Genomic DNA, 23,192 nt, shown 5'->3' with positions numbered 1-23,192 from the left:
AGAACTCCCGTTGTTTTACATAGGAGTGCTTGCTATTCCTCTGAAGCGTCAGCTCATGTGGTGAGATGCCCTGTCCCCCCCAATTTAATACATATCTGACCTTGCCCCCGGCTCTAAATACCACAATTCTTTTTCCTGCCTTATTTTTAATTCCTGAGCATTAAATGCCCATTTTAGTAGGTTTAGCTGGTAACAGGGTGCAGGGATCTCACTGTTGGAGGCTTCAAACTTTTTACGATTAATATGCCAGTATATGTTTAAAGCTTCAATATCAGACTATGGTGTGCACCCCTAATCATTCCCTGTTGTCCAATAGATGTACCTTTAGGCCAGTTTTGTGAAGCTTTTACTGCATTTAGCGGCAGTTTACATATTGCAGCTTGATCTATTATCCTGTCTGGTTATTTGTCCCTGAGAAATATTTTCCACTCTTCCTTCAGTCCAAAGCCATGAATCTGTATGAAGCATGCCTGACTCTGCTTCAGGTGTATTCCAAGAACAATCTGGGCAGGAAACGCATTGACGTGACTGCGGAGGAGGATCAGTACCAGGATCTCCTGCTCATTATGGAACTTCTTACCAATTTGTTGTCAAAAGAGTTTATAGACTTTAGTGACACAGGTATGTTGTGCAGGCTATTGCTGTCCTTTCCCCAACACATACAACTGTATGAGAATACATCTTGTATAATATTATACCCTGGGATAACCATATTACTAAAAAATTAAAATCGGATTTTGATGGCCAGAGGTTTCTTATGTCTGTCTGCTGACCTCACTAACAGGTCTTTGTGATAAGCTCAAGCAGCAGACTACTAGGGTTTCAAAACTGGCCTCTGTTCTGGGCCAAGCAGAAGATTGAGCTAAAGTTTTTGTCATCTCTGTAGAGAATATCGGGTTTCTCGCTATACTGCACACTTCAATTTGTCACGAGGCATACCTAGAGTATTTGAAATTAAAGGCAAATTATTCTTTCAAGTGCCCTCGTTACATTGCTGGTCATTGTTGAAGTGCCCCCATTATAAAGGTCTGCAGTAGTGTCCCCATTAAAATTCTTGGTTGGTGCATTACCGCCTTTACATTATTGGTTAGCTACGAAGTGCCCCTCCTTAATGGTCAGTGGCGAACTGAGGCAGTAGCTTGCCAGTGACTTTACCAAGATAGAGTACCAACCTCTCCTACGGTATGGCTTTGCTGATGATCCCATGCTGAAAAGCAAGTTTCTGCAGCATTCTTTATCTGTTGTTCATTGACGGACACAGCTCCTTATTTTCTTGACAGTTGGGTTATACTGCTTCCTACAGGAGTAGGACACTAGGCAGGAAAAAGCTTGTCTACGCCTATAGGGCAGTCCCAAGGGGTATACTCCCACTCTCAGCTATAGGCATTCAGTTTTTTTTCTGCCTAGTCATGAGTAAGGACGTAGTTCCCTGCTGGGATCTCTGGTCCTGGCAATTTTCTCCTTTTTATATATTTTTTTCTTTCCTATCTTATTTTGTTCCTGTGAGAAACTACTATCAACAGGGAGAGCGTGCAGGCCTCAGCTCCGCGCTAGGTCGGCCTTTACATAGCACCACTGGATAAGGGCTAGGCCTGTGAGTTAAACTTCTCATGAGGGCGCATACAAGCTGGCCCCAGCCTGAGTCACAGCGTTCTCTTGGCCGACAGCCTCCCCTATTCTGATGGAGCGGTGGTCTGTCAGGAGTGGTGCCCACCTGGCTCCTGGTATGGTAAGTAGCTGCCCCCCCCCAAACCCTGCAGGTTTTTCGGGTGGACGTGGGCCCCTCCCTGGGACAGTCGGACCCCGGGTTCCCCTCCTTCCCACGCAGAATCCCCCCCCTCCTTCTCAGTGGTCCTCTGCGGACTTGTTACCCCCCCATCTGACCATGGGATGGCCATACCTTTTAGGGCGGCCTGGGGTATCAAACTAGCGGGGGGGGGGGGGAAGCGGGCCGTCGGCGACCGGACAATCAACCCTTGGGAGAGGACTGTACCTAGTGGGGGCTCCTGCTAGGAACCCCCTTCCTGCTGGGATCGTGTTTGGTGCTTTTGGAGTCCCCCCTGGAGCTGCGTGGGGTCGCCATTTTCTTGTAGCTTTTTGTGCTGTAGATCTGTTGGCCTCAGCTCAACAGAAAGGTGCAGAGGTTTGTGGATCGGGTAAGGGATCCTCTGGTGGACACCACAGACGCTCCAGTGGCCCCGTGGGGTCAGTATCGGCTTATTTAGGCTTTCACTCCTCTAGAACTTCTAGCCCCGGAAGATTTTACCCCCTTCCTGACCAGGGCCTATTTTGCGATTCGGCACTGTGTGACTTTAACAGACAATTGCGCGGTCGTGCGATGCTGTACCTAAATGAATTTGGCGTCCTTTTTTCCCCACAAACAGAGCTTTCTTTTGGTGGTATTTGAATCACCTGTGCGATTTTTTTGATCATGCGCTATAAACAAAAAAATGTCAATTTTGCAAAAATAATATTTTTCACATTTTTTTTACATGAAATTCCCAAAAAAATGTAAAAATCAAATTTTTTTAACATTTTAGGCCAATTTTTTTACCATATGTTTGGTAAAAAAAATCGCCAAAAGCGTATTTTGATTGGTTTGCGCAAAAATTATTGCATTTACTAACAAAGGGAAAGATTTTAAGATTTTTGTTGTTTTTTTTTTTTTTTAACGCGTAATGGCGGCGATCTGCGATTTTTTTTTTTTTTTTTTTGTGCAGGACTGCGACATTGGGGCGGACAGATCGGACCCTTGGCTGACATTTTTGACACTTTTGGGGTTACCAGTGACATTACTACAGTAATCAGTGCTATACATATGCACTGTTACTGTAAAAATTACACTGGCAGTGAATGAGTTAACTGTATTGGAGAGGGAGGGGTTTCTAACTGTGATTAGCTGTGGCTTGATGTGTAAGAACAGTGATCAACGGTCCTACATAGTAGAACCGTTTCATCACCATTCTTACTCAGGGGAGACTGACAGGCGGCTTTGTTTACACTAGCCGCCTGCCTTTCTCCCGCTGTCACGGACGATCGCGAGTGCCCGGCGGAGCGCGCTCGCTCCCAAAACCATTACAGGCTAGCGACGTAGCCCTATGTCGCTTTGCCTGTGAGGGGCTGACTGCCGACGTAAATAGTCGTGCGGCAGTCGGCAAGTGGTTAAACTTTCCTCAACGGGGGGGGGGGTTTGAACAGAAGTTGGCCTTGAGTACCATCAGGGGCCAGGTTTAGGCTTTTGCGGTCTTCTTCCAACGACCTTTGGCCACTCACTCCCTTGTGCTTACCTTTCTTTAGGGTATCCGACATATGGTCCTTTCCAGGGTGGGCTCTATTGCCACCTTGGGATCTCAATTTGGTGATTTTAGCTCTACAGAGGCCTCCCTTTGAAAATATTCAGAAGATTCCCCTGCTTACGCTGTCCCAGTAGGTGGCCTTTTTTGACAGCATTATCCCGTCGTTCACCTTATCTGGTGATTCACAGGGATAAGGTGGTTCATCATCCCTGTCTGTCATTCTTTTCAAGGTTGTCTCAGTTTTTCATTTGAATGAAGACCTTGCGTTGCCTTCCCTGTGTCCTAGGCCTAAACATCGGAAGGAAATTGCCTTGCATGCCTTGGATGTGGTCTGGGCAACTAGGGTGTACCTGGCAGCTACGGAGTCTTTCAGGAAGACAAACTCTCGATTTGTGCTCACAGATGGACTCGAAAAGGGTTGTCCGCTTCCTCTGCGACTATTTCCAGATGTATCAGACAGACAGTGGTTCAGGCCTATTTTATCAGGGGTCGGGTTCCTCCTTTCCCTGTTAAGACGCTCTCTACTAGGGCGCTTAGTGCCTCCTGGGCCTTCCGTCATCAGGCGTCTGTGATGCAGGTTTGCAAGGCGGCCCACCTGGTGGTCTGTGCACACTTTCAGAAAGTTTTTATGAGGTGGATGTGTTGGCATCTGCGGATGCTTCTTTGGGCCACAAGGTTTTTCAGGCGTCTGTTTAGAGCAGTGGTCCTCAACCATAGTCCTCAGGGCCCACTAACAGGCCAGGTTTGCAAGATAACTGAAATACATCCCAGGTGATATAATTTGCTGCTCAGTGATTGCAGTACTCTAGTCTGCATCTCCCCAAGGTAATACTTAAAATCTGGCCTGTTAGTGGGCCCTGAGGACCGGAGTTGAGGATCACTGGTTTAGAGGACCTGGTTCTCTTAGAGGGTATATTTTTTTTTTTTTTTTATAGGTGAGCTCCAGTTGTTTTATGGTTGAGCTCTGTGTTACCTGGTTGGCTACGGTTTAGCCTTGGGAATTTTTCTTGCTGTTCCCACTCCTCATGTTTGACACCTCTTTGGGAACGTCTCAACTGTCAAGAAGATAAGAAGCTGTGTCAGTCAATGAATGAAAGAGAAAACGGGATTTTTGACTTACCGTAAAATCCATTTCTCTGATGTCCATTGATGGACACAGCACCCACCCCTCTGTGGAGTTGGTTTTCTTCTGAAACTGCTTGTAAAAAAACTAAATGCCTATAGCTGAGAGTGGGAGTACACCCCCTGGGACTGCCCCATAGGCGTAGTCAAGCTTTTTCCTGCCTAGTGTCCTACTCCTGTAGAGGGGAAGCATAACCCAACTGTCAAGAAGATATGGAGCTGTGTCCATCAATGAACATCAGAGAAATTGATTTTACGGTAAGTCAAAAATCCAATTTTTTTCACATAAAGGAAGAGAAAGAGCTGTGCCTAGCAATAAATATGTCAGAATAGAACTTGATGCTCCTGGCTATTTTAATAAAGGAAGAGTTGCATCTCTGTGTGCTGAATTCTTGCTTGTACAGTTGAATATGATTAAACTTGTTCAGTAATAAACATAGTTGTCTGATTTGTAAGGTGGCCAGACGATATTATATATTGTGTTGCCTGAATTTACATAGTTACATAGTTTGTGAGGTTGAAAAAAGACATCAGTCCATCCAGTTCAACCCAATTTACCTGTGGTAGCGTTGATTTTTTTTAAAGTGACTCTATCACTATTTTAAAATTCAAACCAAAGGCATGCCTGCAAAAAAAGGGTTAAAAACTTACCTCTAAGCATTAATCCTTTCTGTCGTTATGGAGCTGCAATAGCTGAAACATCTTCAGCATCTTATACACTGTATGCTATGGTGTTAGATGCCTGCTCCCCCATAGAGTCCTGTAATGGTTTGGAGTCAGATGAAGGAACGAACCATGGCATGCAGAGAGGGACCCGCGGGTCCACACTGCTCAGAAGAGTCAGATGCTGGAGATTTCAGCTTAGCTTGTAAGATCTGTAGAGATTTATGGCATGGGAGGGGTATGTATTAATCCTTTTTGCATGCATCTCATTTAGTTTTAGGTTTAAACAAAGTGACAAATTCTTTGTTCTAACTTTTCTTTTTTTTTTTTTTTAACTTTGCTTCAGTGCTCTTCTTTTTTTTTTTTTTTTTTTGGATGAGTGATTGTGTTTTTTATTGGTGATGCTTCATCTGGAAAGCATCATCACAAGGAACTTGATTTTGCAATTTAACTGTTAAGCAATACTTATAGAAGAGAAGATTAGACTGTATTAAATAGGAAGTGCTGGAAGTTTGCACCATTAAATGCTTGGGCCAAAATGTCTATTAACTCCTTCTTATTCTTTGACTGTTTTAGATGAAGTTTTTCGACCACATGAGACAGGACAAGCGACTAACAGACCAGTTTCAGCGGCAGATGTAGTTTTATACGGTGTTAATATTGTGCTGCCATTAATGTCACAAGATCTGCTAAAGGTTGGTGTTTCACTCATAACTCCTCATAGATTTGGGTTCTTTGTTGACTTTGTTTTGTATTTCAACAGTGGTTACTAGTGGTGCGTCGAATGTAAATTTCTCTTTCGTTCATTGACGGTCACAGCGCTCCTTACAATCAAAACTACTGGTTATATCACCCCCTCTGTAAGGGTCCTGGGGAAGTGTGTGTCCTGCCCTGGTAGTATAATGTGGTCTCAGTATATGAGATCTCTAGGTTCATGCCCTACTTGTTGGTGCAGTGTGGGCATAGTACAGGGAGGGGGGGTCCCAGTGCAGAGAGTGATGCAGTGGAGTCTCCCCTAATGTATGCCCTGCCTGAGGAGTACAGTACCTTCGAGGGGGGGGGGTCTCCTGGCAGAGGGCGCAGCAGTGCAAAGGGCGCAGGGAAAATTCTGGCAGCATTATTTTGCGTCTCAAGCTGCCGGCGGCCATGTTTGAGAAGTCAGCTGTAATGCGGCCCATTTTTCCTTGGATTAGTCTCTGGCAAAAAAGGGGGGCAAAGTTTGTACATTTTGGATTTTTTTAGGCCCTGAGTCTCCTTGTGCGGATATAATGGCTTAAAAGGTTCAGGTGACATCCATACTACTGAAGGGTGGGCCTTCCTCTGGACAAATTTCAGGAACCATAGGCCGCGATTCACCGGCTGCTGTCACACAGAGAGTTCTCTCTCCTGACTTGCATACAGGTTTGGCTCCACAGGAGGTTCGTGGCAAGGTCATGGGTTCCTCTGGCAGACGTCTTAGAGACACTGTAAGGCCAGTATTCTTCTCGGCTCAAGCTTCTTCCGTGTTTCCTCTGAAGAATCAAGGGCGAGAGTCTTCCAATCATTCTAGTGGCCGTAAACGTCCCTTGGGGGCTACCTCTAAGAGGACCAGGTATCCCAAGGGCTGATCTACCATCCTGCTTTACAGTCGCTGGTTTTAATAGCTTAGCTATTGAAAGCCAGGTACTGAGGGATAGGGGTTTGTCTGGATCAGTGATCCCTACTATGGTGAAGGCGAGGAAGTCGTCTTCCAGCAAGATATACCGTTGTATGTGGAAAGCGTACATTTCTTGGTGTAAGTCGATTGGCGCTCATCCTCAATACTTTTCTGTGGCTCAGATCTTAGCCTTTCTGGTGTTGAGCATAAGTTGGCCTTGAGTACCATCAAAGGCCTGGTATCTGCCTTGGCAATTTTCTTTCAGCGATCCCCTAGCCATGCACTCTTTTTAGTTTGTACCTTCATTCAGGGGGTTTGACATGTGGCTCCACCCGTACGGTCTCTTTTGCCACCATGGGATTTAAACTTGCTCTCGGTTCTCAAGAAACCTCCATTTGAGAATGTTCGGTCGATTCTCTTGCCTACGTTGTCCCAGAAGGTGGCATTCTTGGTGGCTATTATCTCGGCCCACAGGGTATCGGAGTTGGCGGCACTATTTTGATGTACTCCCTACTTAGTGGTCCATAGAGATAAGGTGGTCCATTTGAATGAGGACATTGTGTTGCATTCCTAGTGTCCCAAGCCAGCTCATCCCAAGGAATTTGCCTTGCATACCTTACATGTGGTTTGGGTGATTTGGCTGTATCTGGCAGTCAGAGTCCTTTCGGAGGTCAGACTCGCTTTTTGTGGTTACACAAATACCAATGAAAGGGCTGGCTGCTTCTTTGACTACAGTCTCCAGATGGACTAGACAGACGGTGACTCGGGCCTATTCTAATACAGGTCAGGTTCCTCCTTTCCCTGTCTCGGCGCATTCTAATACAGGTCAGCTTCCTCCTTTCCCTGTCACGGCGCATTCTACTCTAGTACTTCCTGGGCCTTCCATTATCAAGCGTCAATATCTCAGTTGCAAGGCGGCCACTTGGTCGTCGATGCATACTTTCACCAAATTCTACAAAGTAGACACCTTGACATCTGCGGATGCTTTCTTTGGCCGCAAAGTTTTGCAGGCTGCTGTTTAAGAGGGGCTGTTTCCTCTTGAGGGGTGTTTTTCTTTAAATTTTTATTTTTCAGATGGGGCTCCTGTGACCCGGTTAAGGCTCCTGTGTCCTGGTTGAGCTCCTGTGACCTGGTTAGGGCTCTTGTGTTTAACCTTGGTTAATTTTCCCCACCTCTCATTTTCCTTATGGACATCCCAGTAGTTATGATTTAAGGAGCGCTATGTGCGTCGATAAACAAAAGTGAAAATGGGATTTTCTCTAGCGCTCATCGACAGACGTAGTCCTCGGTGATACACCACCTTCGGGTTATGTTACCTCCGCAGGAGCAGGACTAGACAGGAAATTAAAAAGCTCTGGCCACACCCTAGGGGCAGTCCCAGAGGGTATATCCTCTCTCTCTCTGCCTCAGCAAATCAGTTATTTTCTGTCTAGTTAGGAGTAAGGACCTAGATACCTTGCTGGGATCTTAGGTCCTGGCAAGAAATTTTTTTCTAAAAGGATTTTTGGACAGCTTTTTTTCTCCAGTGTTCCTGTGAGATCTTCAAGCAAGAAAGCTGAACTGGGCGACGGGCTGGATGTTGAGATCCGGTGGTCACCCCAGTTCAGCCTACGAGCGCGTGCAGGCCATAGCTCCACGCTGAGTCGGCCGCGACAAAGTCCCATTAAAGGACTGAACCCGCGAGTTAAACGTCTCGCTGAAACGCCAAAGACCATGAGTCACGGCGTCTGTATCGGTCGACAGCCCTCCCGCCCCGGTGGAGAGGGGTACTGTCAGGAGTTGGTGCCCGCCTGGTTCCGGTATGGTGAGTAGTATGTTCCCCCTGTTTTCCCTGACGGGTTTTGTGGTGAACGCGGGCCCCTCTCTGTATGGTAAGAAAGAGTTTCTTTCTATCCTATAACATGTCACAAATCCTCCTACTTTGAGTGTGATTTTATGTGTGCAAAAGCCAGGAGGCTTGGTTTGGGAGCTAACAATCTATTGTATACATGTTTTAAAGATGTAATCTGTGGCATTCTGGGAATCTTATGGGTTAAGTATAAGCTACCTACCAGTCAGAAGCCATGGACATGTAGACTGCCTTCCAAGTCAGATCTCCAGCTAATAGCAGGCCTCCCGAACGGCCATGCGGTCCGCCAGGGCCGGTACCGCCAAACACGCCATATCCCCATGCAGAGAGAGTGTTGTGTGCCTGCAGCACACCGCTAGTCAGCACAGGCCGCCGCCATTTTTTTTGCTGGATCGCACGAGCCGCCATTTTGGCGTAGCCTCGTGTCTCCAGCATGGGGGCGGCCATGTTTTAGGTGATTCTACACCTCGTGGAGCTTGGGGGAGGCGCCGGAAGGCGTACAGAGGGGCGGAGCCGCCTCCTTTCTTCCTGGGCAGCCAGCCAAAAGACTTCCTGTTTGTCTAAGACAGCGCTGTAAGCTGTTGCAGTTCAACTCTGAACATCAAGTGGTGAGCCTGGGGGTCTATCTCTCTCTCGATCGATAGGGATCCCTAGCAGGTAACACTAAGGGGTTTTTTGTGGCGCTGAGGGTCAAAAAAAAAAAAAAAAAAAGTTTTTTCTTTACTTTGAATTATATCATCCAGGAAGTAACTGGAGTTATTATGGACCCTGCCACACAGATTCCCCCACCTGTTTCCCTCGAGGGGGCCTCGGGACCCGCCGGTGTACAGAGTATAGAGTCATTTACAGCAATTTTGGAGTCTATGGTGGCTCGGGTGGAGGCGGCCTGTCAGGGACGGGGGTCAAGGAAGCGACCCCCGCCTACCCCTATACTATCTGACACCTCTGACTCTGATTCAGAGATGGTCACTGCAGTTGCAGGTTCCTCTGCAAGGGCTGCTATCCCAGGTAAAGCCCCCTCAGACAGTGAGGAGGACGCTTCTTCTCCTGCTATAATTCAGGAAGAAGCATTGGTGGACGCACTAGTTGTGGCAGTGCAAGAAACCTTAAAACTTGAGGCTTTACCGGCAGAGGCAACTGAAACAGAGAGGCCTTTTGGGACTAATAAGCCCATCAAGACGGCGAAGGCTTTTCCTGTACCTAAATGTTTTGGAAATCAGATTAAAGGAGAATGGGAACATTCTAAACGTACCTTTACTATTTCCAAGCGTATTGCTAGACGCTATCCGTTTGAGGAATCCATCATTAAGAAATGGACGGTACCACCAGTCGTGGATCCGCCTATTTCCAGGCTGAATAAAGCCACGGTTATTCCAGTGGAGGACACTTCGTCCTTTAAGGATCCGGTGGATCGAAAGATAGAAGCGGAGTCCCGCACTATCTTTTCTCTGATAGGGTCAGCATTTAGACCAGTAATTGTTATTGGTCTAGTTTCCCAGACACTTACAGAATGGGCGAAAATGGTACGCCAAGATCTTAGGGGAAAAGATATTCCCCAGGAGACATCTGATTTGATAGAACAGATCATACAAGGGCTACGGTTTATCTGTGACGCAGCCTTGGACACTACTCCCTTGTTAGGGCATGCATCTAAGTTAGCAGTGATCCTCAGACGTGTGCTGTGGTTAAAATGCTGGTCAGCTGACCTAGGTTCCAAAAAGACTTTGACCAATCTCCCTTTCCAGGGGAATCGTCTATTTGGAGCCAACCTAGATGAAATCATTAAGGATGCCACCGGGGGCAAGAGTACTTTTTTGCCACAGGCTGCAAAAGCTAAGGAACCTCGCAACAAGCGAGGACCTTTCTTTACCGCCCATAAAGGACGCCCGGCTGGTACTTCCGGGAAAGGCAAGACTCCTCCAGGAGGGTTCAAGAAGGGCTGGTCGGACAAGCAGAGGACCAACCCAGCCAAACCCGAAGTAAAGGAGTACACAGCCTGAAGGTGCGCCCCCACCCAATTTCAGGGTGGGGGGACGTTTTCACCGGTATTCAGGACATTAGATCGAGCATCAACCACTACTACCGGTGCGATTCTTCCCTTCCAACATTTAAGTACAGGAAGCGGTAGTTACCGTTCCCTGTATAGATCTTTTCCTTTACCTTTTCCCAAGATTAGTCCCGATACCTCACAGGAATCGGATCTGATTGACCAGATAGGCCAAGTAGCCTCTAGTCGGGTGACTTCGGTCCCTGAGGTTCAACCAGAAAAGATCACCTTGCCTGATAACTATCAGGTATCTGATAAATGTGTGGGAACAGAAAACGACCAGACTTTCTCGGATGGTCGGGGCCAGATACCTCTAGGGACGCCTGGTTCAGATCCAATCAGCGCCAGTGGTCCTAGAAATTCTAGGCTGGCCTCTTCAAGCCGGCCTGGCCGACTTGGACAGGTTAGTCGCAGACGTTCCGTGGGAACTTCGTCTCAGGGAGTGTCTGTAGTCTCAAGGACCTATTTACCTTCGTGCTTTACAGTCGCTGGTTTTAATGGCCTGGCCATTGAGACCCAAGTACTGAAGGACAGAGGTTTGTCTACTTCTGTCATTCCTACCCTTATTAAAGCAAGGAAAGCGACTTCCAGCAAAGTCTATTATCACACATGGAAGACTTATATTGCGTGGTGCGAATCTTTAGGATTTCCTCCACGTACCTATTCGGTGTCTCGAATATTGGCCTTTTTGCAACAAGGGGTTGAGCAGAAGCTAGCCTTGAGCACCATCAAGGGTCAAGTTTCAGCATTAGCAATCTTCTTTCAGAAACCTTTAGCTACCAAATCCTTGGTGCGGAATTTCATCCAGGGGGTGCGGCACCTGGCTCCTCCAGTCCGCGCGCCCTTACCGCCCTGGGATCTTAATTTGGTTTTGTCGGTTCTACAGAAACCTCCCTTTGAAAACATCAGGGAGATTCCCTTGCTTACTTTATCCCAGAAGGTGGTCTTCTTGGTGGCTATTACTTCTGCTCGCAGGGTGTCAGAACTGGCTGCATTATCATGCCAGTCCCCATACCTAGTGATTCATAGGGATAAGGTAGTACTTCATCCTAAGCCATCTTTTCTTCCTAAGGTGGTTTCAGATTTTCATCTGAATGAAGATATTGTACTACCTTCCTTGTGTCCTCAGCCCAAGCATCATCGGGAACATGCGTTGCATTCCTTGGATGTGGTTCGGGCAATCAGGGTATACCTGAAAGCTACGGAATCATTCCGTAAGACGGATTCACTTTTTGTGATCACGGATGGCCCCAGAAAGGGTTTGCCTGCATCTGCCGCGACCATTGCCAAATGGATTAGACAAACGGTGGTACAGGCTTATTCTATTAAGGGTCAGAGTCCTCCGTTCCCTGTTAGGGCGCACTCCACTCGAGCGCTCAGTACTTCCTGGGCCTTTCGCCATCAGGCGTCAGTGGTCCAGGTATGTAAGGCGGCCACTTGGTCGTCGGTACATACCTTTACTAAATTCTATAAAATTGATGTGACGGCATCGGCGGATGCCTCATTTGGCCGCAAGGTTTTGCAGGCCGCAATTTGAGGAGACCGGTGGTCTACCTCGAGGGTTTTTTTCTGTTTGAAAAATTTTTTTGTTGAGTCTCATCATTAAGGATGAGCATTGTAAACTTCTAGTTGGCACCGGTTGGGCCTTCTAGATTGGGATTTGATTTCCATTTTCCCACCCCTCAGTTGTGATACTGCTCTGGGACGTCCCGAAGGTGGTGTATCACCGAGGACTACGTCTGTCGATGAGCGCTAGAGAAAAATGGATTTTTGTAAAATCTTACCGTAAAATCCTTTTCTCTTAGCTCATCGACAGACGTAGTCCCCGCCCCTCTGTTTTGGAGTTGGGTTGGGTTAAATTCTCTAAGCACTGCTTTTTCACATAACTGATTTGCTGAGGCAGAGAGAGAGAGGATATACCCTCTGGGACTGCCCCTAGGGTGTGGCCAGAGCTTTTTAATTTCCTGTCTAGTCCTGCTCCTGCGGAGGTAACATAACCCGAAGGTGGTGTATCACCGAGGACTACGTCTGTCGATGAGCTAAGAGAAAAGGATTTTACGGTAAGATTTTACAAAAATCCATTTTTTTTACTTACTGTCAAATCCATTTCTCTGCGTTCGACGGACACAGCACCTACCCCCTCCTAATACCGCTTGCTACTAAACTGAATACCTAGAGCAGATAAGGGGGGTTAAATACCAGCTGAGGACGGCCCATGGGCATAGCCAAGTGTTTTTTGTTCTGCCTAGTCCTATTCCTGGAGGAGGCAATATAACCAGTAGTTATGATTTAAAGAGCGCTGTGTCCGTCGATGAACTCAAATGGATTTTATGGTGAGTAAAAAAAAAAAACCTTTTCGGTGCCGAAAACTGAAAAATTGCAGTTTAAAAAAAAATACATATTTGTTATGAAATTGTATAATATTCAACTTTTTAATTAATATTAATTTTAAATTAATATGAATTTGATTTGTCAGCCATTATCGGCACCTTTTTAGCAAAAGCTCAAGAAAATGCATCCCTTTAAATTCTATATAGGTCTTCACACTGGTCCGTTGCCCTTCCTTTGTGACGTTAAAATACTGCATTTTTGGTCAGTTAAACCGCACCTCCCCATAGAAATGCATTGAAAACGCAGCAAGAACACATCCATAACGCACGTGTTATGTATTTGATGCAGTTTTTGAGTCACATGACCTATAAAAAAACACACTATAAGCACAGTAAAATCGCAGCAAAATAACATGCGTTTTCGACGCCATTAGCATCTTTTTCCCCTATCGGCAAAATGCCGAAAACACAATTTCCGGCTGCCTAAATTTCTGTGCATCTTTACTCCTTACTTTTTATTTGTCATTGCATAGATGGTTGTAACTATTATTTTTTTCTTCTTCTTTATAGTTCCCATCACTTTGCAATCAGTACTACAAGCTGATTACCTTTATATGTGAGATTTTTCCTGAGAAGATTCCACAACTTCCAGAAGACTTATTCAAGAGCCTAATGTATTCTCTAGAGCTAGGGATGACTTCGTATCCTTTCCATTTGAACCACAACCAATTGTAGTGGCTCTTTTTGATGAAATGCACGTTTAGATATTTGGCTTTTACATGATTGGCCATGTAATTTTTTTTCTAGAGCAGAAGAATGTAGCTTCATCATTAATGTTGGTGTAGAAAACGATGTTCCTGTGTTGTAATTGAAACATGTAAAAATGAAGGGAAAGGGAGATTCTCTTCCTTACTGATATTGCCTGTTGAACTTTTGGCGTGAATGTCCTACACAAACTTTAATGTTCTAACCAGAGTAAGCTATATTGCTGGGAACTAAGGCGCACTATCAGCAATTAACACCTTCCTGCCTGCAGATTAACATTCCACTACATAATACAACCCGCAGAGGGTAGGTTAATTTACACCCTTTCCATGAAAGCTAACAGCTGTGTGTGGCTGCTAGCTGGCAGACTAGACTGGAAATCTGTATTCAATCAGAGTGGTTCCTGAAATGTTTTCAGCATGGAAATGATCACATGCAGGTTAGAGGCTTCGTTCATAGAATAAGCTTGCGGGTGGTACTGCAGCCTGATAAAGGCAGTTCACTTCTGTTGAGTATTTTAATTAAATGCACACACCAGTATAAAAACGATAAAGTGTTGGGTTAACCAATGGCTGCTGCTGCTGAAATTTGCCTTAGCTTCTTTAATAAGTTCTGGTCACAAAAGGTTTAAATGGCTTGCCAGTCGTCATAGCAGACCTTCTACAGACCATTTTTCCTGGCTAATCATTAATTTGTCAAACAGGCAGGAGGGGGTAAAGCTTCATAGACATTTAGAGGCATTGTCTCCTCGAACAGAAAGTGTGTTAGTACTAAAGAACAACTTCCCCTCTCCTTATCTCAATAACACTTGAGAGGTGTTCTGTAGTTTGCAGGGAGAACTCGGGCAAGGCTGATAACCTTTCAGGTAAGCATTGTAAGCTCATTACTGAAATTCAGGTACTATATTTCTGCCATGATCAACAAGTATTTCTTTCTCAGCCGTTAAGGACAGGGGAAGTCTTTAAAGTTGTATTAAACCCAAAAACAAAAATGTATTCAATTGCAGCTTCCCAGTTATTAGATGAGGTGCTGCATTTGTTTTCTTTTTATTTTCTTCTTTATTTTTACCTGGTGATCTAGCCAGTTGAGAAAAATGACTTAAAGCTGAGTTCCAGCCTAACCGCACACTCGCCTGTCCCACGGTCCAGCGATGCTCCGTCTTCTACCTCTCTGCTCCGCGGCGCCGGCATCACTGATGTGGGCACCCGGCTGTGACAGTTTGCGGCTTCACAGCCGGGTACGCACTGCGCATGCGCGAGTTGCGCTACGCATTGTGATTGGCCGGCAATCTTCTGGGACCTCTGACATGTCCCAGAAGATTGCAGGGAGGGAGAGAGGAGAACTTCCGCTCAGGGCGCCGCGGCGCTCCGAGCGGAAGTGGGAGCGGGTACCTGTCAAAAAAGAAAAATGACATGCCAAATGTGGCATGTCAGGGGGTTAGGACTATTTAAAGCGGAAGTTCCACTTTTGGGTGGAACTCCGCTTTAAGTCGTCTTCTAGGACAGCCCATGAGACCTAGGGCTCCTCCTACCAGGACAGGAAACGCATTCAAATCAAAAGGTGGTCCCCTGGTCCTCACCTTCAGTATTAGTGTTTCCTCCAGACAGGGGGTAACATGTTCCTGGAACTGGGGCTCCTGGTCTCCTGGACTGTCCTTGAAGACTTGGATTAAAGATGCATCTTCTGCCCAAGTGCGGTACCCCTTAAGTGTCGCAATAGGGGCTGACCACTGTCTCCTGTTCTCGTGGTCCACACGGGCAGGACCGTGGATGTGGTCAGTGGATCGCAGGGGGAGCCCTCTTCTGTTCCTGGCGGCGTCCTTGGAGCAGCACACGCTGTGTACCCGTGACGACGCCAAATTCATGCAGGGAAACGGCCTGCAAGTTTGAATTTGGCGCCACGAACGTAGGGGGCGGAACTTCTGCGTCTTCCACCCTGACCTCGGGAGGTGGCACACGTCCTTTCCGGCCAGTTGACGCACATCCGTGGGCGCCGGAAACAGTAGTTCCAGTTTCCAAGGCGCGAACAGGAGACGTCTGGGCGACCGGTGTGAGGTGAACCCAGCACACGCTTTGGACCACCAAACAGAGCACGATGGATTCCAAGTCAGCATCCGCTCAGTCAGTAGAAGCAGGCTCTGGCACCGGTACCTCCCAGGTAAGCGATAGGGGGTTTCCCTTTCTGCATATACCTGTTGGTGGTCTTTTTCCTTTTCCTTCACCTTCTAGATAATAGGGTCGGTAAAAGGGGGCACAGTTTCTTTACCCTGTACACAAATGTGTGGGGGGGATTGTTTTGGGAGTCATAACTAATATGTATTTTTCTTGTTAAAGACCAAGGCTCAGGACAAGGTCTAGGCGCAGCCCACCCAAAAAAGAAATGTGCAGTTTGTGGAACCAAGCTAAGTTCCACTTGCAGCAAAACAGTGTGCCGCATATGTATAGATAATCTAGTTAAAGATGACCCTACTGTATCTACTCAAAGGATGTTGACTTCAGTTAGGGATGAGCTAACCAGCATGTTTAGCCAGAGGCGTAACTAGAACCTTCAGGGCCCCGGTGCAAGAAACCATGAAGGGCCCCCCCGGACCCCTGGCCGGGGCCCTTCCCTTCAAGCCCCGGGCTCTTCCCACTGATCCTGGGGCCCTTTACTCTGCTTGCGGGGGCCTTTATTGCGGTCCCACAGCGGGTCCCTTTCACAAGTTTTACAGTGGGCCCCCTTCCTGCCATCTTGGGGCCTCCCCACGGTGGTGGAATGCCAGGGCCCGGTTGCAAGTGTGACCTTTGCGATCCTGAAAGTTCACCCACTGGTGTCAGTAGTTTTTATTTTTTGGTATTTTAATTGTATTATTTTTATCATTTTATTTTTTTTTTTTTACAATGTCACTGACTATGACTCTGCCCATTTAGAGAAGCAAGGAGCTGTAAAATTACATATTTCTCTGTCGCTCATTGACAGACGTAGTCTTCTTGATTCACAAGAACTGGGTTATGTTGTCTCCGCAGGAGTAGGACTAGGCAGAAAGAAAAAACGTTCTGGCTCCACCCTAGGGGCAGTCCCAGAGGGTATATCCTCCCTCTCTCTGCTACAAGGCATTAGATCAGAGGGTATTGATACCTGTTCCAAAAGAGGAACAGGGCAGAGGGTTTTACTCCCACATTTTTGTGATAAGAAAACCCTTGGGGAGTTATCGATTGATTTTAAATCTACGCAAATTAAATCTCTCGATAAAATTCAAATATTTTCGTATGGAATCGATACACTCCATAGCAAACTTGTTGTATCCAAAATGTTTCATGGCAACTCTGGACTTAAAGGATGCTTACTTTCACATCCCTATTCATATGGCTAACCGGAAGTTCCTAAGACTAGCAGTGAAGCTAGGACCAGAGGTCAGACATTATCAATTCCGGACGCTGCCCTTCGGGTTATCCTCAGCCCCTCGTATCTTTACCAAGGTTCTGGGGGAAGCTCTAGCTCCATTGAGACTAAAGTCCATCATGATCATCCCCTACCTGGACGATCTCCTGGTAGTGGCGGATTCAGATCACAAACTGAAGACAGACCTCCAAATAGTTCAGGAGTTCCTGGGGTCACTAGGATGGACGATCAACAAACAGAAATCTTGCCTAACACCCTCCCAGAAAGGGAGATCAAAGATTTTTCTCCCACAACTCAAGGTTTTAAAGATGTGTCAAATGGTAGCTTCTTTACAAACCAACCAGTGGGTCTCTCTAAGGGATATAACAAGAGTCATAGGTCTCATGACCTCCTGTTTTCCAGCTGTCCCTTGGGCACGGTACCAACAGCGTCCCCTTCAAAGGTTCCTGTTAAGGAACTAGGACGGATTCCCAGATTCCTTGGACATAAATGAAAATTCCCTGTTGAAAATTCCCACCAGGGTAAAAACAGCCCTATGGTGGTGGAGATCACCTCTTCACCTTACAAAAGGGTTGAATTGGGTCATTCAAGTATCACTAAGAATTACCACAGATGCAAGCTCTTCCGGATGGGGGGCACATCTCCAGAGCCAACTAGCTCAGGGAGAATGGTCCCCACTGGAAGCACAGATCTTGTCGAATCAGAAGGAACTCATGGCAGTACAGAAAGCCTTAGAGGTCTTTCAGAAAGACATAAAGGGAAGTCATCTGTAGATTCGATCCGACAACATAGCAATGGTGGCGTACCTCAACAAACAGGGAGGTACGCGAAGTCGGGGGTTACAGGGTATAGCCCAGAAAATATTCTCTTCGGCCAAGCTCAATCTTGCCTCCATTTCAGCTATTCATCTAAAGGGGACTCAGAATGTATTAGCAGACCAACTCAGCCGCCACCAGGTGTGTCAGGACAATTGGTCCCTCAACCCAAAATTTGCAAAAATTGCAGCCGAGTGGGGCCTTCCAGAAGTGGACCTTTTTGCAGCTCAAATGAACAGCAAAACAAAACTGTATTTTTCCCTGAACCAATGGGATCAGTCCCTGGGGGTCGGTGCCTTTGCACACCCTTGGTCTTTCAATCTCTGCTATGCCCTCCTTCCAGTCAGGTTAATCTCGGTGGTCCTCCGGAAATTCCTCCAGGAGGACACAGATCTGATTCTAATAGCTCCTTTTTGCCCCAAAAAAAACATGGTTTTCACGTCTACAGGCCCTAAGCTCCAAACTTCCAATAGTCCTGCCCTGGAGACAGGACCTGTTGATTCAGGGTCCAGTGACCCATCCAAACATCAGATCCTTGAACCTAACAGCTTGGTATCTGAAGAACAGATACTAAGTGCCCAAGGATTCTCAAACAGGGTAATTAGGACCTTGATCAACTGTCAGAAACCTGTCACAAGAGCTATATATTCCAAGGTATGGAAAAAGTTTCACTCTTGGATGACTGAAAATCACAGGCCTTCTCCAGATGTACCATCTATTTTGGAATTTTTCCAAGATGGTGTCGATAAGGGCCTCTCCCTTAGTACTTTGAAAGTGCAGGCTGCTGCCATTAGCATTTTTCTTCAGTATTCCCTTTGGGAAAATCCCGTTGTAGCTAGGTTCTTCAAGGCAATTGCCCGGGCTAAGCCTCCAGTGGTTAGAACATGTCAAACTTGGAACCCATCTCTGGTCCTTCAAGCTTTAGTAACAGTCCCTTTCGAACCCTTGAAGGACTTAACAGAAAGACTACTCACTCTGAAAACTTCATTTTTAGTTGCAGTGACGTCAGAGTTAGTGAACTGCAGGCCCTCTCAATTAGGGAGCCCTTTCTTATGATTTTTGAAGACAGAATAGTGTTAAAAACCGATCCAGGGTTTTTACCTAAGGTAGCTACTTCCTTCCATAGAGCACAGGATATTGTACTACCTACTTTTTGTAGTTCTCCAAATAATGAAAAAGAGAAGAATTTTAGTTTTTTGGATGTCAGAAGAGCTCTTCTGACCTACCTGGAGGTGACTAAAACCTTTAGGAAATGTGATACCCTATTTGTGCTTTTCTCTGGTACACATAGGGGTGAAAAAGCTTCAAAAGCCACCATAGCTAGGTGGATAAAACAGACTATTACAGAAGCCTATATAGCAAAGAATGTGGTTCCACCATGTATCAACGCACATTCAACAAGGGCCTTGTCCACGTCTTGGGCCGAAAGAGCCGGTGCCTCACCAGAGCAGATCTGTAAGGCAGCTACCTGGTCTAACTTTTCCACCTTTGTTAGACATTATCGCCTGGACCTCCTCTCTTCTCAGGAACAGGCATTTGGTCGAAAGGTGCTCCAGGCAGTAGTCCCTCCCTAGACTGGTAAGTTTCTTGCTCATCGTCTCATGGGCTGTCCTGGAAGACAACTTGAGAAAAGCTGAGTTAGACTTAGGGCTCTTTCACACGGGCGATCCGATCAGATCCGCCTGTCAGTTTTTTTGGCGGATCTGATCGGATCCTCCATGCAGCTCTATGGGACAGCGGATGTCAGCAGAGACACCTCCGCTGACACCCGCTGCCATCCGTATCCGATCCTGTCCGTGAAATCTGGACGGATGGAAACCCTATTTTTCCATCCGTTCAGGGATCGGATCGGATGAGAGCGGACAGACGGTCCGCTCTCATCCGATCCCCCATAGAGAGCAGGGGAGCTGTGACACCTCCCTCTCCGCACTGCAAGCAGAGACGGAGCTGTCATCCGCCGGCTCAGCGGGGATCGGCGGATCGATCCCCGCTGAGCAGCACAGATCCGCCTACGGAGGCGGACCGTGTGAAAGAGCCCTTACCGGTAACTCCTTTTCTAATAGTCTTCCAGGACAGCCGGATTCCCACCCAGCGTTATCTTGCATTATGTATGTATGTATGTATGTATGTATATATATATATATATATATATATATATATATTTTACAGGATGTCCTACGGTTCTCGAGAATACTGAAGGTGAGGACCAGGGGACCGCCTTTTATTTGATTTGAATGTGTTTCCTGTCCTAGCAATGACCTCCATTTTATTCTCCAGAGTCTTTGCTAAAATATATATATATATAATGTTTGTGGGTTCTAAGTAGTTTTCTAGGAAAAAATACTGATTTTAACTTGTAAACAAAAAGTGTCAGAAATAGACCTGGGGCTTAAGTGGTTAAAAGTGTTAGCTGGAGTTCAACTTTAATTTGTCAAGTCCATCCTTATTTGCTAGTGGATCGAACATTCCAGAATTACCTTATTTTTTTTTCTTTAAAATGGTATATGTTTTTAATTTAAACATTTTCTATTGTGAATAAAATTGGTTTATGAGATTTGCAAATCATTGCATTCTGTTTCTATGTAGATCTTACACGCTGTCCCAACTTTTTTTGGAATTTGTGTTGGACTCCTGGCAGATGCTCCATGTGCTCTACCAGATTGCCAGGATCTTCTGTCTCAGGGAACAATTTACCATCCTGCTTCAGCCACTGGCTTTAACAGCAAGGGTGTTGAAGTCTATGTTCTGCAAAAAGGGGCATCTGTGACAAAATCTGTGTTGTGCTATGCAGGTGCATCTGTAATTAGAATATCATAAAAAAAGTTAATTTCAGTAATTCAAAAAGTGAAACTCGTATATTTTATATATATTCATTATACACAGAGTGATATATTTCAAGCATTTCTTTCTTTTAATTTTGATGATTTTGGCTTCCAGCTAGTGGGAACCCAAAATTCAGTATCTCAGAAAATTAGAATATTACATTAGACCCGATTTAAAAAAAAAAAAAAAGTATTTTTAATAAAGAAATGTTACAGTATGTCCATGTACAGTATAATATGCACTCAATACTTGGCCGGGGCTCCTTTTGCATGAATTACTGCATCAGTGTGGTGTGGCATAGAGGGGAATCAGCCTGTGGCATTGCTGAGGTGTTATGGAAGCCCAGGTTTCCTTGATAGAGGCTTTCAGCTTCTCTGCATTGTTGGGTCTGGTGTGTTTTATCTTCCTCTTGACAATACCCCACAGATTCTTTATGGGGATTAGGTCAGGCGAGTTTGCTGGCCAATCAAGCACAGTGAAGATACCATGATCATTAAACCAGGTATTGGTACTTCTGGCAGTGTGGGCAGATGCCAAGTCCTGCTGGAAAATGAAATCAGCAACTCCGTAAAGCTGGTCAGCAGAGGGAAGCATAAAGTGCTCTACAATTTCTGGTAGAGGGCTGTGCTGAAACAAAGGTAGTATAACAAAACCTCAATAAACAATATTTAACATTTGTGTAGGGCCAGAAGGAATGTGACAAATACTAATTGATAAACTTATTGCAGTGAAACTAATGTGATAAGACATTAAAAACTCCAAAAATTCTGTCCGTACAGTCTAAAACATATCAAATACATACAAAAGTCTAGAAATGTCAGTATATTTAAATAGTCCATCGTCCAAGGACATATACTTTAAAGTGCAAAAGATAGATTTAATGCAGCAACTCCACTGATCGTGAAGAGGTTTCTTAAACTGTGTTCTAGTGCCACCACCATCGAGCGAATTAAAAACTCACAAGAGCAAAAGACTGCCATTACAACAGCATGTGTGCCTTTTAAGCTTATATGTAGATCTCATGGGGTACAGTGCAGTGATATACTTCCCATGGCATCTCTAGGCGAGATCCGACTGAGGATAAATAAAGCTCACCAGGAGCCCAGGTAGATTTTCAATAATGTAGTAGGTTTAACCACTTTACCACCGGAGGATTTTCCTGCTGTACATCCAAGCCACTTTTTGCGATTCGGCACTGTGCGACTTTAACTGACAATTGCGCGGTCATGCAACGCCGTACCCAAACGAAATTTACGTCCTTTTTTCCCCACAAATAGAGCTTTCTTTTGGTGGTATTTGATCACCTCTGCGCTTTTCATTTTTTGAGATATTAATAAAAAAAATGCGACAATTTTGAACTGACCAGGCCATATTTTGCGATTCGGCACTGCGTTAATTTAACGGACAGTTGCACGGTCGTGCGATGCTATACCCAAATTAAATTTATGTCCTTTTTTCCCCCACAAACAGAGCTTTCTTTTGGTGGTATTTGATCACCTGTGCGATTTTTACTTTTTGCGCTATATACAAAAAAAGAGTGACCATTTTGAAAAAATAACATTTTTCAAATTTTTTTTATATGAAATCCCCCCCCCCCCCCCCCCCCCAAAAAAAAAATGTAAAAATCAAAATTTTTTAACATTTTATGCCAATTTGTTTTCTGCTACATATTTTTGGTAAAAAAAAATCGCAATAAGTGTATTTTGATTGGTTTGCGCAAAAGTTATCGCAGCTACTAACTACGGGAAATTTATGTCATTTTTATTGTTTGCTTTTTTTGACCAGTAATGGCGGCGATCTGGGTTTTTTTTTTTTTTTGCGGGACTGCGACATTGCGGTGGACAGATCGGACCCTTGACTGACATTTTTGACACTTTTGGGGGTACCAGTGACATTACTACAGTAATCAGTGCTATAAATATGCACTGTTACTGTAAAAATGACACTGGCAGGGAAGGGGTTAACTTTTATTGGTGATCAAGGAGATAATGTATGCCTGGTGCTTACTGACCTGTGTGGGGGGAGGGGACTGTGTGACACAGGCACAGATCGCAGGTTCAGCTATGCTGAATCCTGCAATCTGTCCCTGCCTGTCACTTAGAAGATCCGCCCGCTTTGTTTACACAAGCAGGCAGATCTCCACACTCGATTCCCGACGATCGGGGAAGAGCGGCGGTGATCTCCGCCGCTCCTCCCCTGCCCGACTCCCGCTGTGACTGAATACAGCGGGAGCGAGCCTCCGGCGGCACGCGCGCGCCGCCCACAAGGGGAGGAGTCCAGCGACGTAGGTCTACGTCACTGGACGATAACGAGCCACTTTGCCGCAGTACCAGCTCAGTGAGCGGTCGGCAAGTGGTTAATATTCCAAGTACATAAAACCGCATAAAATTCAAAGTAAAATCAAATGAACTCACATAGAGGAGCCGCTGGCAACCCGGAATCGCTCAGCGGCAAGTCGTTAGCAC

At 45.7% G+C, this 23,192-nt stretch overlaps 1 protein-coding gene across 1 annotated transcript in view; it reads left to right on the top strand.

Moving 5' to 3' along the window:
* Positions 1-23,192, top strand: part of XPO4 (exportin 4) — a 249,811-nt gene that overhangs the window by 213,201 nt on the left and 13,418 nt on the right. Inside the window, exons 18-20 of the mRNA XM_082245244.1 lie at positions 441-621; positions 5,658-5,776; positions 13,514-13,644. Coding sequence (XP_082101370.1) covers positions 441-621; positions 5,658-5,776; positions 13,514-13,644 — 431 coding nt within the window. The remainder of the gene's footprint in view (positions 1-440; positions 622-5,657; positions 5,777-13,513; positions 13,645-23,192) is intronic.

The sequence above is a fragment of the Pelophylax lessonae genome, assembly GCF_965119305.1.
Source record: "Pelophylax lessonae genome assembly, chromosome: 2".
Classification (NCBI taxonomy): Eukaryota; Metazoa; Chordata; class Amphibia; order Anura; family Ranidae; genus Pelophylax; species Pelophylax lessonae.
Note: the sequence above shows the minus strand (reverse complement) of the source record. Positions and strands in the feature narration are given on the sequence as shown.